Source organism: Nestor notabilis, unplaced genomic scaffold (assembly GCF_000696875.1).
Source record: "Nestor notabilis isolate BGI_N333 unplaced genomic scaffold, ASM69687v1 scaffold2922, whole genome shotgun sequence".
Taxonomy (NCBI): Eukaryota; Metazoa; Chordata; class Aves; order Psittaciformes; family Psittacidae; genus Nestor; species Nestor notabilis.
The window spans coordinates 21,272-37,976 of NW_009916804.1; the positions used below are offsets into that span (position 1 = coordinate 21,272).

At 36.8% G+C, this 16,705-nt stretch overlaps 1 protein-coding gene across 1 annotated transcript in view; it reads left to right on the plus strand.

Moving 5' to 3' along the window:
• SRFBP1 (serum response factor binding protein 1) overlaps nt 1–16,705 on the plus strand; it is a 50,602-nt gene that overhangs the window by 13,824 nt on the left and 20,073 nt on the right. Inside the window, exon 5 of the mRNA XM_010024752.1 lies at nt 12,945–13,016. Coding sequence (XP_010023054.1) covers nt 12,945–13,016 — 72 coding nt within the window. The remainder of the gene's footprint in view (nt 1–12,944; nt 13,017–16,705) is intronic.

Sequence of the window (16,705 nt, forward strand, 5' to 3'; positions counted from 1 at the left end):
GGGGGGGGGGGGGGGTGATTGGAGAATCCTGTACTGTACAGTTTTAGTTTGGAATGAGAAAACAACTGACAGCCATTCCTATTCTTTTATTTCATTATGGTAACAGAGGTAATGATTTTTTGAATACCAGATACTGCTTTGGATTGCATGAAGAAAAATGGGCTACATTTCTTAAACATAAAAAGTCAGTAGAAATATCACCATCTTCATTTTCAAGACTTCATTGTTGACAAGATACTTAAATAGAAGCAGTTATCATGTGGGGTTTTTTCTTATGCACTAGATTCTAAGCTACAAAGTGAAAACAGATAACAAAGGCAGCTTTTTATTGGATTTGAGACAAGGAAAATACTAAAGTAAGTTTTAAGTAAGGGTTGTCAACTATCTTAAAAATATTACTTGTAGATGAAGCTTTTTGCTCTTGAGTCTTGCACTGGATGCTAAACTATTTTCACTTTTTTAAAAAAGTATGGCTTGTAGATAAGAATCCTTTCTGAATTCTGTTTAAGTATTTTTGTTTATTTTAAAAAAGATGCAACCTTTGCAGTAGTACAAAAAAAAAGTTAATGCAGCCCATATGCCTTAATTTACTTGAAAATTGAGCAGTGACAGCAAACCAAAACAGTTATTGTTGTTACTATTCAAAGTAATGACAGAAGTATCAGCGTGTTTATGTGCTCATTTTGAAAATATTTATGCATACTCCAAATAGATAGTTTGTTTGTCGTTGATTTCTTTCATCATCCCAACATATATTTAACTTCAGTGCACCAACTTGGGCCTCTTCATTAACCTTCTCCATTGTTCATCTGAACCTGAGATAGAAAAGAATGTTTCTGTAAGCACTGCATACCCTTTCTTTACATTTTGGCCATCCTGTGCTGAGGTGTACTAACAGCTGCCAAATAAGATGGTCCTTGTGAGAGATCTCTGAGGCAGTTCTAGTTAATTTCTTGCTGTATACTAACTGGTCTTTGTACTTAATTTATTCTGAAGAAGCTAAGAAGAATATCTCCAGTTTACAGTAAATCTACTTAGCATGGTGGATTGATATTAAACTGCCTCAGTATCGTTAATCAACTGTTCTTTTGGGGACTCTTTATTCCAAAGAAATATGGCACAGAAATGAGGTTCTTTGTTCTTCACATACATAAAAGAAGATATGCTTGAATATTGTAGTAAATGTTTTAAACTTACTTCTAATTGGAGAGGTTGTGGGGAAAAGAATTGGAGACCTACTGTAAATATCTTTATAGTCACTTGGAAACTAATTAATTCAGAATGGTGACTGCAGCTGCTATGACTTCTGGTTCCAGTTGATGCTTTTGTGTGTAAAATCTTACTTCCCCCATGGTTGCCTCCTGCTTACAAAAAAAAAACCCAACAAAAAACCAAAACCATAAAGTCGGTTCTGGGAATGTAATACTAATGTAAATATGATGTCAGTGCTGGACAGACTCATTGGCACTTTTACTAGCGAATGGATTTAGTGAGTACATGGATGTGGATGAATAGGATGAGGCAGAATAATTGTACGTTTAGGAGATGAAAGCCATGCCTTGCAAATCAGCGGGAGTTCTTTGAAGGAATAAATACATAATGGATGTTGCTCATTGAATCTGTATCTTGGTTTATTTCCAAAAAGCCATTGTCCAGTTTCCACCAAAGCTTATAGTGGGATCTTTTTTGTGGTTTAGTTTGGGTTGGTTGTTCAGTTCTGTTTCGGGTTTTTTTTAAAGCTGTCCATGGATATGAATTATCTTCTTTTAGTCTCAGAGTTAAACATAGTAACTCCTAAAAGAGGAATAGATGGTTAGCTTTCATTGTCCTGGGAAGCTAATAGTGGCGTTCTGTGGACATCAGTGCTGGTAACTATTCAGAAAAAGAATGAATGACAGAGCTTGATCACCCAAAATTTCAGGGTAGTGTGGATGCTAACACTAAGACACTGCAAAATGTTACTATGAAACTGACTAACTGGACAATAAAATGACTAAAGAAATTCAGTAGTGATAAGTGCAAAGTAACCCATGTGGTGGTGGTGAGAATTGCATTTCCAATGGTTCATTTTCACTGGATCAAATTCGCTATTACCAGTTCGGAGGTGATTATTGGGGTTGCCAGAGATACCTGTGTGAAAATGCTATATTGGTATTTGATGTCTTCAGACTGAAGATAGTCTGTTCCTACTTAAATCAATTGTTTTATCATATACTGCATAAGTCGTCTTAGTGTATTAGGAAAAAAAAAAAAGGAGGGAGAAAAGAAAAGCTAATAAAAGTATAAAGAAAAGTGTCAAGAAAGATCAGAGACATGGCATAGCATCTACAGGCGGTGTAACAAAATTGGGGTAGGATTCCCCAGGATACAAGGTAAACTATTGATTTTGGATGTTTACATAACTCATGTATTTGTCCTGGATAGTTCTTTTGCACTTTGTATACCAGTATTTTGCTTTTAGCAGCCATTTTGGAAATCTGCAGGGGCTGGGGGAAAAAAAAAATCTTATTTTTTGTGTTTTGTTGCCAGATCTCTTCTTCCCAACTTTACCTCTCACCTTGGGCAAATGAGATAGCAGGTTTGTCTTGTTCAAGTTTCAAAATCTCTGGGAAAGGACAAAAAGTAATTTATTTTCTTCCCAGTGATGCTTTAAGAAGAGACTGGAGGAGGAGTGCTTTTCCTGGAGATAAGTGCATAGTGGGAAAGGCTATGGAAAAAGGAAATTTTCTCCATTGTGTCTAATTGAAGATGTCTAATTGTGACATAATCCTTTATGCTCTCTGGAAGCAGACAAAAAGGGGTTGTGTATATGTATGGCTTTGCGTATTCATGCTCTTCTACCTCTTCCTGCCTCTCTCTGTGTTCTTCTGTTTTCATTATTCTTTTCCATTTCTGTGTCTATTTCAAACCAGAATCTAGTGGGTGGGGATTATTAGCTGTCACTGTCTTCATTAGGAACACTGTGAGAATACAGCACATCTTTTTGCTGGCTGCTTTGGTGGCAGTCTTGCTGGCTCAAGTTCCTGCTGGAGAAGTGAGGCCAAATGGAGGAGGCAGCTTTCTGTTAGTTGTGCATAGCGTCCCCTTCTGGCAGGTAACGCTGTTTTTCTTTAAATTTTTGCAAAAACAGTTCATCTGGCAACCAGTGATACTGGCAATGGTTGTGAATACCGGGGATAGTAATTCCAAACTGAAGATAGTTCCAGCCAACACAGGACTGCTTGGAAATATGTTAACCCTGAAATTGCATGTGGTTGTTATTTTAATATTAGAAAAGCAGTGTGGAACAAATTGCCAGTGCAGAGTGAAATTACAGATTGTACTAGTGCAAGTGAACACTGACATTCAGACTAAAAGATGTTTGAAGAAAAAAGAATATTCAAATAGCAGTAATTTTGGCATCATCATGCTTGCTGTACTGAATAATCTAGTGAGCTTGTGCTTTCCTTTTTGTAACTTTTCTTTTGAATGCTTGTAATTGACATTTACTTTCATAATACCTTCTACTTCTGAAATTGTCACAAGATTACAGGCTTGCTAATGTTGTTTTGGTGTTTGGTTTTTTTTTTTTTTAATCCCATGGTGAAAACAGTGACTGTTGCTTCCTGAATGTGACTACTGAATCAGATGGGAACCTCCAAAATTAAACAATTCATTTAATCTAATTGACTAAATAAGATGCCAAGTTCACAGTGTTCATCTGAGTAGACTGATGTAATTGCTGGCATTTGACTTGCATACCTCTTGAAATATTAAAATAGTTTATAAACGTGGCAGAAAAGAGCAGCCTATACTTGCCAAATAAAGTTTGGGTATTTTACAACAGCTTAAACAAACTAGCCATGTTAAGTCGTCTTTTGGGGAGTTGTTTTTTCATTTAGTTTTGTTATTATACTGCATGAATAAGTAGTCTTTGCCTCAGCTACATGCTCTGCTTTTAAGAGAGCTTGGACAAGGTAGCAGAGTAAGGATATTTAGCTAGAGGAAGATACCATTTTGACAAAATGGTGATTAGAGGAATATTGTGCAGTTTGGTTTGATGAGTATTTTACTGACTCTAATTCTCCATGGAATAATAAAAAACAAAAAACTGTGAAACTTTGTAGTGTGAAACTCAGTAGATGAAAACTCACAGGTTGACATTGAATTTCACTTGGATCTAAACTGAGACAGCAATACTGTAGACATTTAGTAATGTTTAAAATTGGTGCCAGCAAAAACCTGACACCAGTGTAGTTTACAAAAGAACAATTGCTAGGCAAGTTCCACTCGAAATACATTCTTGTGTTCCCAACGATTAACTGTAATTTTGGAGTGCCCTTTTTTTTGTTTTGTTTTGTTTTTAAACAGGATAGTAATAGTTAATTCCCATCAAAATCAAATGCCATATATTAATTTAAAATAAGCTATTTCTATGGCTTTCATTTTTTGGGGAAGTTCTGTTCTGATAATTCCCTCTAGTGACTGACTTGGTTTTGTTATTTTAAAATGAGAATTAAGTTTTACTATTTTTCCTTAATCTGTTCTGTAGTGTTCCTGCCCAATTTGTTATTAATCCAACAGGGCTACTAATTAATGATTTCAAGGAAGGTTATTTTTTATTTTGAGAAGTCATTTACTAAAATAAAAGGCAAGATAAAACAATATTAAATTCCATAAAGCTTTTGAAAAATGTAAGGCAATTGATAAAACATGTAAAGTCATTAGAAAATACATGAAATTTTCTCTAGCGTATACTTTAGGAAAATGAGCAACTGTAGAACCCTTTCTTTTTATGCTTTCTTTCCTGTTTGTAATACAGAATCTAGGTATTTGATAAGTGAAACATACTATAATTACTGTAGGACATAATAATAATCTTAAACTCTAATGATACAGGGGAATGTATTTAAATTATAATTCATTTTATTTGTCTGCAATTAAAGAGAAAATGTCTTCATTTCCACTGGCTAAAACCTCTGATTCAGTATGTGATGATATAGAATCAAGTCATCCTGTCAGGTTGCTGGGAAAAGCTTTTTTGGCTAGACTGGTGGAACAAAAAAAGATCTATGGAATCTGGTTCTGTTGTGGTTTTGCTTTCCTGTAGTTCTCTGTTCTTTGTGACACAGGTATTTACAGTAAAACTTGACTTCTGTGGAAAACTAAATCTGTGCATCCATATACTTCGAAATTTTATCAAACCACATCACTACAGTGGTCACTTACTTTCCTTTACAGTCTATGTTAGCACCCAGTAGAGTACTGTGTATTTTTATAAGCTTTACTTGTTTGTGCCACTTAGATTTTGTGTCTCTCTGTAGTTTAAAAAGCAACGGTTTATGCCAGTGAGGTGCCAGTGAGTCACCAAAGTCATGACACTAGCACCCAGATAGACTTCCTCACTTTCTCTATCTGAAAGGTGCAGGCTGTGGTGTAAATAAGCACAGCCATCAAAAATTCTCAGTGTTGCCTTGCCAGGAAGAATTGTGAGTCAACCTGAGCAAGGCAGAGATCTTTGACCTTAGTATGAGTAGGTTCAGCATATCTCATCTCTCATTTCTTTACTTGAGCATTTTAGAAATGTTTGTGTATCTGTTTCGAGTATTACAGATAAATGCTTTTAATCGCATTTTATTTAAATTTAGCGTTACCTGAGTGTGGCTTGGGAGGCATAGCAAGGCCCTTCTCTGTGTAGTATGAGTATTCTGTAAACTGGGGGAGCTGACAGGCTGAATTTTCCTAGCACATCCTCTGTCCTGAGCTCCAAGTGTGGTTCACCTAAGAGCGAATCCTCATTTAAGCTGCATGGGCCAATGGGTGAGCTGACCTATTTCTGGGATTGGTGGGTGCAGGGTTGTTTTTTGTACGTTTTTTAATAACTGTTTTTAAAGAAAGAAAAAGATAAAGTCAGGAAAGCTTTTAGCATCAAGGTATTTGGATACTTAATTGACTCCTGTAGGTCACTAATATTCTCAGCAAGTGACTCTAGTCTGTATACCTTCCTAATTCTCTGGTCATCAGTCATATTCAGACCTCTGACAGGACTGGCCCCAACAGCACTGGTCCTACACTCCCTGTAAATCAGTCTACCTCTGATGTATATAAAGTGTCTGTTTTCAATCTGCAGCAACAGGAGGCAATGGCAGGTCTTTTTAGACTTGAAATGCTGAAATGCCAAATCTAATTCCAGATGGAAAGAATATGGTTTTTACTTGCCATGCTTTCAGATTGTGCTGTATTTTTAGTAGAAATATATGGGCACAGAGACTAGAGGTTTCTAGGGGCAGCTAGCAAGAGGATTTTTAGTATCTAGCAGTGTTACCATATCCATTTAAATTAATGTATCAGGTTTTTTTATTATTATTATTATTAGGAATGGAATATTTTAATGATTATCCAATCTGTTTCTTAGCACTGAGTAAATTAAATAGTGCGGTTACATCATTCAGGCTTTCTCATGTTGTCATTTGGCCAGAGGAGATAAATAGGGGTTTGGGATTATTTGTCACAATCAACAAAGCAGGAAATCATTAAAACAGAAGTCTGAGCCTTTAGGTGTCAAAAGCTTTACTGCAGAAAATGCAGTCACAAGCAAGTAGCAAATACAGTGTTCTGAGTTTACCAAACATCAGGTTACAGTTAGAGAAATTTGAGACAAATCTGAGACCTGTCTGGCAGGATTTTACGCAATTTAAAGGTGATGGATAAAGATGAGTGACCTGGATTGCCTGCATTCCACTGAGGGGAAAAAAGTAAAGCCAAATGAAACATTAAATTTCCAGGAGTAAGAAAGGCTATAGGCTCTTTGTCTAGAATGAGAGTTCTCTTCATATATGATATTACCAAGACAGATACTGCATCCCATTTTATTCCTATATTAAAAATTGTGATTATAAAATGAGAGCAAATGCAGAAAAGACTTTAAAAGGTTACACAGAGACAAATTTTCATCCTGTGCAAGTGTAATTACTCAAAAGGGGCTCGAGAAGGTGACCTGTTAATAGTTTGTAAGTCCTGGTGGAAAGACAGCCAGCTACTCGAAAGTGCTTAACTTTTTCTGTTGGTAAAATTTTTTTAATAAAATAGACATCTTGCTATAGCACTAATCTGTTTAATAAACTTATTAATGAGTCACACTTAACTAGAGAATATCAGATTTTCTTTCCTACCAGTTTAAATTTTCTGTCCCGCTGTTCTGTTTATTAATTTTATCTAAATTCCCCTCCTGGCAATACTATTAGTCTTGGTTTCTCATCTGGTAAAATGGGAGCTTTATATGGCTTGGGGGGGTTGATAATTGGTTGGTTTTGTGTTTTGGTTTTTTTTTTACGTTGGCAGAATGCCATTTAGTTTGTTATGGTGGTCCACTAATGAGACTTTCATCTGTAGAAATTCTTGTGTCCCTATGTGTGTGTATATATATAACTGAGAAAGGATTTAGATTTATAAACTGTCAGGGGAAAAGTGCTTCACTTTTTCTTCACGATCAGTTTGATATAACCAGTTAGAGTACTTCATTTCTTGAAAACAGGCCTTCATAGCTGAAACAAACTTGTACTCTTATCATGGATTTAGTTTCTTTTTGAAAAGCATATAAACTTTCAGGTGAATCATGGCTGATTTATTTCATTACTTTGAAGATAGCCCATTTTTATGTGTTTTCATAATGATATTATTTACAGTAAGAGTCAAAGACTACTTATGCTCAGAATGATCTTTCACAGACTTAGGGGAACAAATTGGTTATGACAGGAAGCCATCCAGTGATTAAATTATAGGGGGAAAAAAAAGAAGCTAAAGACCTGTTCTGAAATGAGGCTTGGGGGTTTTTCCTATGCCTTTCTCCTCATTAAGGAACCTAGAAAAATGACAGGAAACAGCAAAATGAGACTGAATGCTGTGGAAAAAAATATAAGAAACTTTGTGAGAAAGTAGTCTTAAATACCTGTTCAAGGGTAAAAATTACGACTTTTTTTTGAGATATAAGTGCAGTAATAGGTAACAAACTGCAGTTGAGATTTCATCAGAAATGTTTGATTTTTGATGTGGGTGTTATCTACTTGTATATACAGTTTCTATTATCAATTTTTTATAGAAATTCCTCTTTTTTTTAAAGACAAAAATCGTGTTATAAAGATGGTGTATATGGAGAGATTTCATGAGGAAAAGCTCAACACTCATACAGCTAAGAGAATGTGAAAAATAATGAGGACAATGAATTAATTGTATGATAAACATAGAAGGAAAATACTAGTCAAAACAAAATTGAAATTGGGTAATTTTTAATAGTGTGAGGACTCCTAAATTGCTTCCACAGGCCGCTATTGGCAAACTTTTTTTTTTCCTGAATCATCTAAAGCTGCCTTAGACAGCATATCTCGGAATACGTTTTTTGTGAATAACCTTCATTTCTGAGATGTGTCAAAGTCTCATGCGATGGGAGTATTTTTGTCTTTCCTGTCTTCCAAAGGCAATTCAATAAATTACATTTCCACACCTGCTAAGTTAGAAATTGTATATTCCTCAGTATTGCATAGGTAAAGTATCATCTGAGCAACCATGATCAGTATCGGCATGAAATCGTATTTTCAGATGTCATTTATGCTTGACATATTTCAGTTCAATATAGTCTTGCCTTTCTGTGTAAGACAGTTACAGTTAATAAGATCATCTTTTAAAAAAAAGTAAGAATCACAACAAAAAACCTCTACAATTCTAAGTTTCTGTAAGTCGTGTGGTGAGCTTGCTGCCTCTAGTACTACATGCTGGTATAGAGCTGCATGGTTGGACACAGCTAGCTGTTCTGCATGCCACAATATCCCTTCTTGTGCCCCAGCACTCCCTTTTCCCAGCTCGGGGCAGTCTTTGCCACCCATAGTTACTGACTATACATGACACGTAGCACTGGCATTTCAGAAAACAATCTGTGCCCCATGTTGCTTACTACATATTATCCATAAGTGTACTAGCATTTGCCATCTAGGGTGCCATCAGTGCTGGTAGTGTATCTGAAAGTCAGTAGCACTTGTAGTCTTTTTCCCACAAAGAAAACATGCGAGGGAAGAGTGAGTGTTATTCCCAATCCTTGTTTTTCGTCATCCCTTAAAGGCAGTCAGGACTTTATTTTGAAGGCTTTTTTTCTTTTAAAAGAAAATACGAAGTATTTGAGGGGTTGTTTAAAATGTTTGCCAGAGGTTATAGTCAAGGATAGGAGGAGAGTGTGTGTGTTGGTTGTGAGGAGGGAGCTTTGTCTATATTTATCTAATCTTGGATATTGTGGACTGGATACTTCATAAAGTAGTATACCTATCTGGTACTTTGTTAACTTTCATATTCCCTCTTCTCTTGGTATGTAACACCTCATTGAACTTGGAAACTTACCGGTGCAGGATGTTACGATACCAAGTATTAACATGATTTCAGAAAGCAGCTATGATGTGTGAGAGCATGTGGAAGGTGCTGAGAACATTCTTCATTATGAGCCTCCATCAGTGGACCTGTCAATGCTGAAGGGATAATAAGTGAAGAGGGAAGGAGTGAACAAAAATTCAGAGAGGAGCAGAGCTAGTGGACAGGGGATAATAGGCAGTGACAAAGACAGAAGGTCTCCAGACACTGAGTGATTGGCTATTAGAAAACTCCTGTTATTGCTGTGAGGAAGGCTGACCTAGACTTTGCAACTGATGGTATGAGAGTGAAACAATAGGAGTGTGAGGATTTTGAGATATGGGGTGACCTGTGGACTACGCAAAACAATGTTTAGGGGCCACAGGTGGGAGCAAGAATTGGAAGAGCCAGTCGCAACCAGTGCCAGTCAGTACACTTATCTGGCCAAGTCTTGTGTCTGATCACCAGTCTCTCATCTTTTTATAAATCTTTCCTCTGTGTAATCTCACTCTTTATCCTATACATGCTAGTGCTGTTGAGGACTAGGTGCCAGCTATAGGAGGACCAGCATGAGTGGATACGGAGCCAGCAACTGGAGTCAGACCTGGAGTATAGGTGCCTTGAGCCTGCAGTGTCAAAAGCAGGAGCAGGTGAGGGTCTGGGCTCCAGCCACAGAGGGCCAGGAGCACCATCTATCCCAGCTGGGGAGGATAGGGACAGTGTGTGCCCTGGGTGCAGCTTGGTGAGATTCACTTGCTTCACTGGGTTGAATGAAGCAAGTGAGGCTTTTGGGACAGCATCTGGACTGGGACTGCAGGTCACAGCCTTTGTGTTTGGTGCCTGCTGCTTATGGGGCCAGGCAAAGTGTCTATTCTCACATGGTTTAATCCCACATGTGTTTCTGGCATGTGTAACTGACTAGTTAAAGTTGGACTAGCAGTTCGTGGGAGGCACTAGCAATCAGTGGGAAGGGATATCAGGTGGGTAGAGGGCCCTTGCTGGCATTTGGGAGGGATGTGTGTGTGTGAGGTGTCTTGAAGGTAAGAGTAGCTCTAAGACTAGCATGTGAGAACATGCATCTGCCTGGTAGCAACTTGCTGCCAGCCAGCAGGTAGGAGGCCCATGAGATGGTAAAAGGGCTCTGGACTGAGGCAGAGGGGTATTAGATGGACAGAGAGATATGCTGTGCTGATACTTGATGGATCCATAAATGTGCATGCGCTTGTGAATCTGGAGGGTAAGGGAGGGTGCATACTTTCAATCCTGACCAGATGAAAAGGAGGAAGAGGGCTTGATTGGCTGTACTTAAGTTCTTGTGAGTCTCTGGTATGTTGCATATGGGTGCTGTCGAAGACAGTGCCTTGTCTGTGGCAGCTAGCTGCATAGCTGAGCTTCACAGGTGGTTGAACCTTCCAGTAAGAAAGCAACTGCCATCTACAGATGGAGACCTCCAGGTCCTTGGATGTACCAGGCAGGGCTCCAGCAGCAGGACTGGAAGAATCCCTGGACTGGTCCTGGAGATGCTGGAGGTGGCAGCCACTTAAAACATCCCTTAACATAATACGTAAAAGAAGATTTCATAATACATATTCAATACAATGGTTCTTTATGTGAGTCAGGAGTTCTTGAGCTGTGTGCATCCTGAAGTTGAGAAAACTGTGCTGGCCAAAATACCACTGACCTTTTTCTATTTTCTTGTCTGCTGTTGACCATTAGTAGACATAGAAGAAAGGTCTTATCTATTCCAATAGCTCGACTTCTGTGGCTGCTTTTACAAAACCAGGGTGCTACCGAAGTCTGTAAAGTCAAAAATGCTTGTTTTGCCTTAAATCTAAGAGAAGTAAAGGAGATGCTTTATAAATTCGGAGGTTTATGCCTTAACAGGAAGTTCTTGGCCTCATTCTGTATACCAAGCATTTCAGTGAAGCTCCATTCAAGTCTTCACATTCCAGACTGTAATTCTTTCTCCATTATTATGCATGGTTCTGCAATGTTAATGGAATTCTGCAATATTGTCATATAAAAACTAAACCTTTGTCATTCCAGTGTAGGTATTGCTGAAGTTTGACTGTCTTTAATCTGAACTAGGTTTTTGCATTTAAATCCTAAAGACACAGGAAATAGTTTAATTTGCGGTTAAGATCATGTAAGTTATCTTTTATTTTTAATAAAGCAACAGCTTGATTTAATGAATAGTACTGGGTTCCAGAGCTTTATTCATAGCCCCTAACCAACTGTGTGACAGTAAGCATGTCACTTAACTACAGTGTCCTACTTTCACCATCTGTGAAACACTTTCGGAAGTCATGGAAAACTGAATCATAGGTCTTTTCCATCTCTAGATTCTATTAGGTCATCCAACTGTCCATCTGCCAGTGGGAGATTGTTGCCTGTATCCACCAGTGTTTTTCCAGTCTGGATTATGTCCTTCAAGTGATTAGGCTTCCACCAGTACCTTTGGGAGATGATTTTGCATACTTTTAGACCTCATTATGAGGAAGCTCTTCTGACATTCACAAAAATAGTTTTGGTGCTTTTTTTGGTCTGTTAATTTGATTTCAACTGTTCCTTTGTTCTCATTGTTATATGCTTGCTTATAATTTTAAAATGTGCAATTTATGCCACACCTTAAAGGTCTAGGTAAGATGCAGACTCTCTGTATGGTGTCTAATATAGAGAAGGACAACATAAGGTTTTGAAATGCAAGGTGTGATCCTCTATAGAAAGTAAGTGCCTTAGTTTTTCCTAAAATTACATCTGAGGAAGTGTGCAGACTGCTCCATATGTTATATTTAAGTCTTCACTACTTTCCTGGAGTTCTGGAAGTTCAGCAAACATCATTTTCTTGAGGTGTTGAAGAAGTATCACCATCACTGTGACATAGACTAGATCTAGGTGAAAGTTATCAGAGTAACTAGGTTTCTTTGTACAAAGGTTTTAATTTTTCAGAACTATGAATGTGTCGAAGATGTTTGTGCTCTTCATAACTGTAGTTAAATGGCTTTTAAAATAGCCATCTGGCAAACAACTGGTACGTAACATGATTTATTTGATGCAGCCGTAGGAAGAAAAAACAATATTCAGTGTGTTCAATTTGATAAGATTAGTAAGGCGTTTTGTAATACAACATATATAAACTATATATTTTAGAATAACAAGAAATCAGTTATGGGGACATGTTTTGTAAAGTACCAACTTTTAACAAAATCCACTTGTCCAGGATTTTCAGTCCTCTGTTCCAGCTGCCAATGGAAATGCTAAAGTCTGGGAGTGAAAACTGCATGTGTAGTAACTCTTCAGAAAAGAGAATTGTTTCTTTCTTCTCAAAATCATTTTCATTGTCTTAAACTTGTATATTCACATATGTTGATGGGTTGTGATATAACTTCAGAGTCTAAGATGTGTGTCATTTGAAAGTTGATTTGTAGCACAACAACAGAGGTGATTTAAATAGTTCTGTAAATGAAATCACCCTTCTGCATATTTTGCTGTTGGAAATCTCTATTACTCTCAGTAGCAGAAGATACTTCATAAGGTCTGATCATAAGAAGAATAAATATATCTTTTGTCTCCAGGAAATAAAGCCAGATGAAGTTACCAGACTTGCTCTTAGGACAGAAGTTAATTTTGAAAGTGTCTGCAGAAAGGTAAAGCTTTTTGGTTTTTGTTCTTATTCCCCTGCTTCTGTGAGTGTGAGAGCACTCCTTGGGAAAAGGTACATATGTGGGTTGGAGTGCATGCATTAGCAGTGTGTGTTCTGTATGTTATATTGCATCTTCATTGTAGACCTTATTTTTCTAAGGAAATTTATCCACTAGAACATATCTACAAAAAATTGTGTCTCTCTTTAATACAAGTGGCTTGTCATCTAGGCTGGTGGGCTAATCCTTTCTAACTGAAATAGAATACCAGGAAACATAGTGGTGGGGTTTGAGTCTTTATAAATAAATCTGTTCTGTTTATGTAGTACATATACATGGTTCAGTTAGTGTAAGTAATTTAGGCTTTCAAAAACATTTGGAAAAAGGCTTTAAATACTTTTAGATGCAGAGAGAAGTTTCCAGATGTTAACAAAATGTGACAAGCATTAGCTTGAAATAAAGGTGGAATTTTAACATCCCTATGGCTCATTAATTTCAGTGTGATGTTTCTCTTAAAGCCCTCTGATGGTAGATCATTAAATATTAACTGTCTGTCTAGCGATACCTGTAAGAAATGAAATGAAGACATACAAGTGAGAAGATGCTTGTTGGAATAAGCAGTAGTTGAGGTTAAGTGCTACTGGATGCTCCAGAAGAAAAATGAAGAAGAGCAGAAATAAGTACTGTGTTAAGGGATGTGCTGCAGAAATGATGCCAGAAAACGATTCTGAATCCAAAAATATCAGCAGATGAAATTGTATATTTTTCCTCCACATTATGCTAAATTTTTATGGGAATGAGGACTCTCAGTGAGTCCTCCGCTGAGGGAGTCTGAAATCTTTATAGTCCACAGATTGATTTTTGGTGTAGAATTTTGTAATTTCTTCCAATAATGGCATCATTAGTTTGTAATATAATTGTGCTGTTGCAAAGCACAGTCATGTGTGATGTAGTTCAGCTATTAGCATATTGCTCAGCAGGATTTCCATGCTTCATGTATGCAAACTCAGTTTAATAGGAAAATATCATAGGAATTTGGCATTTCTGGAGAAAAATTTGCATGGAAGCATCTTTACTACTTTTCCTTCTCTTAATGATAGAAGAGAGTAAAGAAAAGGTCACAGATATGCTAACATGGAGCTAAAAAGCAGCATTCTTCTTTAAATTTATTTGACCAAGATTTTCAAGTCTGTAGGTGGGCTAGTTAGAAGCTGGTTACTGTCATGTTAGAAATGGTGCAGAAGTGAAGTTTATGAATGTGTGAATGTGACACATTGAGAGGAATTTCAGATCAAGGGGGGATGCTGAATTCAAATAGACATTTTGTTACTTCCGGTAGGAGTTCTGCCACTAATTCATATACACCAGGCTTATGCTGGTTGTATAAAGTATAGGAGCCCTAAAATGAAATAATTGATGTTTTTGTTTTAAAGGAGTTAACAGGTTTACAGTTGAAATTTTATTTTCTAAGAGGACAGTTTTATTGCAAAGAATAAAAAAAACCCCACTACTAATCTTACTAGCTTATTTTGTCCTATTATTTGTAATGTACTCATATTTATGACTGACTGACTGCTTTCCCTGTTTACTTATTATAGGTTTTCATTTAGCTGTAAGACTTGAAAACAAATAATACAAATAATACAGATATCTTCATGGAATCGACTTTGGTTTTAGAACTGTTATTTCTGGTATTTTCTGCTGCTGGTCCTGTTTTTCAGTTGTATGAAACTCTGTTAATGTCACATTTTATAGTGAATGTGTCTCATGTTTAAAATCAAGTTTATGGATGGGTGCTGATGCTTTTTTAAACCCATAGAGGGTTTTTAACCTTACTGCAGTAGAAGAACATGTACAATTAATTATTACAGTGCTGTTGGCAAGCGGTGGCTAGGCGATCATAACTTTATTGGTTGCTATTGGCTGGCCATAGCATATCCCCAGATGAAGGCAGCATCCTTCCTATGCTTTAAGAAAAGTGGGTTTTTCAGTATATTATTTCCTCTTTTCCCACAGTTAGTTATTAAGCATACAATTTAAAAAAACATTGATTTTCTAACCCTAGCAATATTCTGTAGGTCACATGAAATGCAGACCACACTGTTTACCTTTTTATTAACTTGAGCTTCGAAGTATTTGAAGGAAAACATCCTGTGGCTGTTTTCATTTTCAGGATTAGTTTGTTTTCATTGATAAAAGGCAGTCTGCTTTTAATTCACTTTGGAATGCTGAATATTAGTTTTGCGTAGTGGACATGTAGTCAAGATATTTGTTTAATTCCTTCTGCCCACTGAGATTTTATGTTCCATTACTATGTTTCTCCAATACTTTTCAGAATAGGATAAGCATATTTTTCTATTTAAAAAGAGTTTGCATAGATTTCAGTCAAGTAGAATAAAATTGCACTAAGTGTTTAGCAAGTGGCACTCTGGCTTAAGTTTATATGATTTAGCTGTCAATATTGCTATATTGATGGTTGCATATCAGATTTATGATAGTTGCAGAGTGAGCTGGCAAGAGTCACCAGCCACGTAACAAGAAGACTTCTTCTTTTTCTAATCTTTGGAAAAGTTATAGGGCTTACGATGTTACTGTAAGGCAAGAAGCAGTTGGTGAACAGTCATTCACCTCTGCTGAAATATTTTTAATCCAATTTAATACTGCTGTGGCTGGCATCATTGCTATCAACATGTGATAAATTCTATTGTAGAAATTGTAAGGAATGTTGTCATGCAACTTTATCTAGACTTTATTGTTGGCACTTAGTTACAGCTGTTGAAAAGCAGATCCTGTATTTTCTAGGTTTTGACTAAGGTTTTGTGCACTTTCTGTGCTGTCTGCAACAAATACATTTGCCAGCCATTAATAAAATTAAAAATTTGGCAGATTTGTTGTCTAATGTTCATTTAAACTGGTATTTCTAGCTGTGATTGCACTTCGAAGTGTTCCTTACGACATATATTACCTGCACTGTTACAGGAGGCTTGGTTCATCAGTGTTGTGCTCCAGCACACCAAATTTACAAATCAGAAGCTAATCCTAAAAATGCTATTCATTACAAGCAGGAAACTGACTTGGGAATGACAAACTGACAAACTAACTTAACTGTTATCTTCAACTTATTGCAAAAATAAAGTAACTTAGATACATGAAGATAGACAGGATAGATAGGTTAATATGTATTAATATTTTTACAGTATTAGAAATTGTATGTATCATCTATGCTGTTTCTCCAGAAGAGAGGACATTGGTCCATGTTTGAAGGCCTTCATCATAACCACAGTTGATTTTGCTGCCTTTGCACTATTCTGACAGCTATTGACTAACTTATTGTAGCATCTGTAGTTTTTCTTCCAATACTTTTTGGTATGTAGAACATGAGACAAAACAAACCCTGGGTTTTAAACACTCAGAATGACAGAATTCTGCTCCAACATAATGCTCTCTAATGCAAGTACTGATCTGTGGTGCCGTCTTGCCTTAAAACAAAATATTTCTTATTCTTTTCTGTAGTAAAGTCTGTGTACTTCAAAATTTATGAACTTTCAGATTTGGGGGAGGATGGGAGGGGGAGATTGAAATTGATATTGCAAAGGATTATGGTATTTTGCTTTGTGTGAAGAATAGAGTAGCAGTATATGTTAGTGTCTGAGCTTGAACTAAGCACATGCTTCTGACTTGTAGAAATACCAACA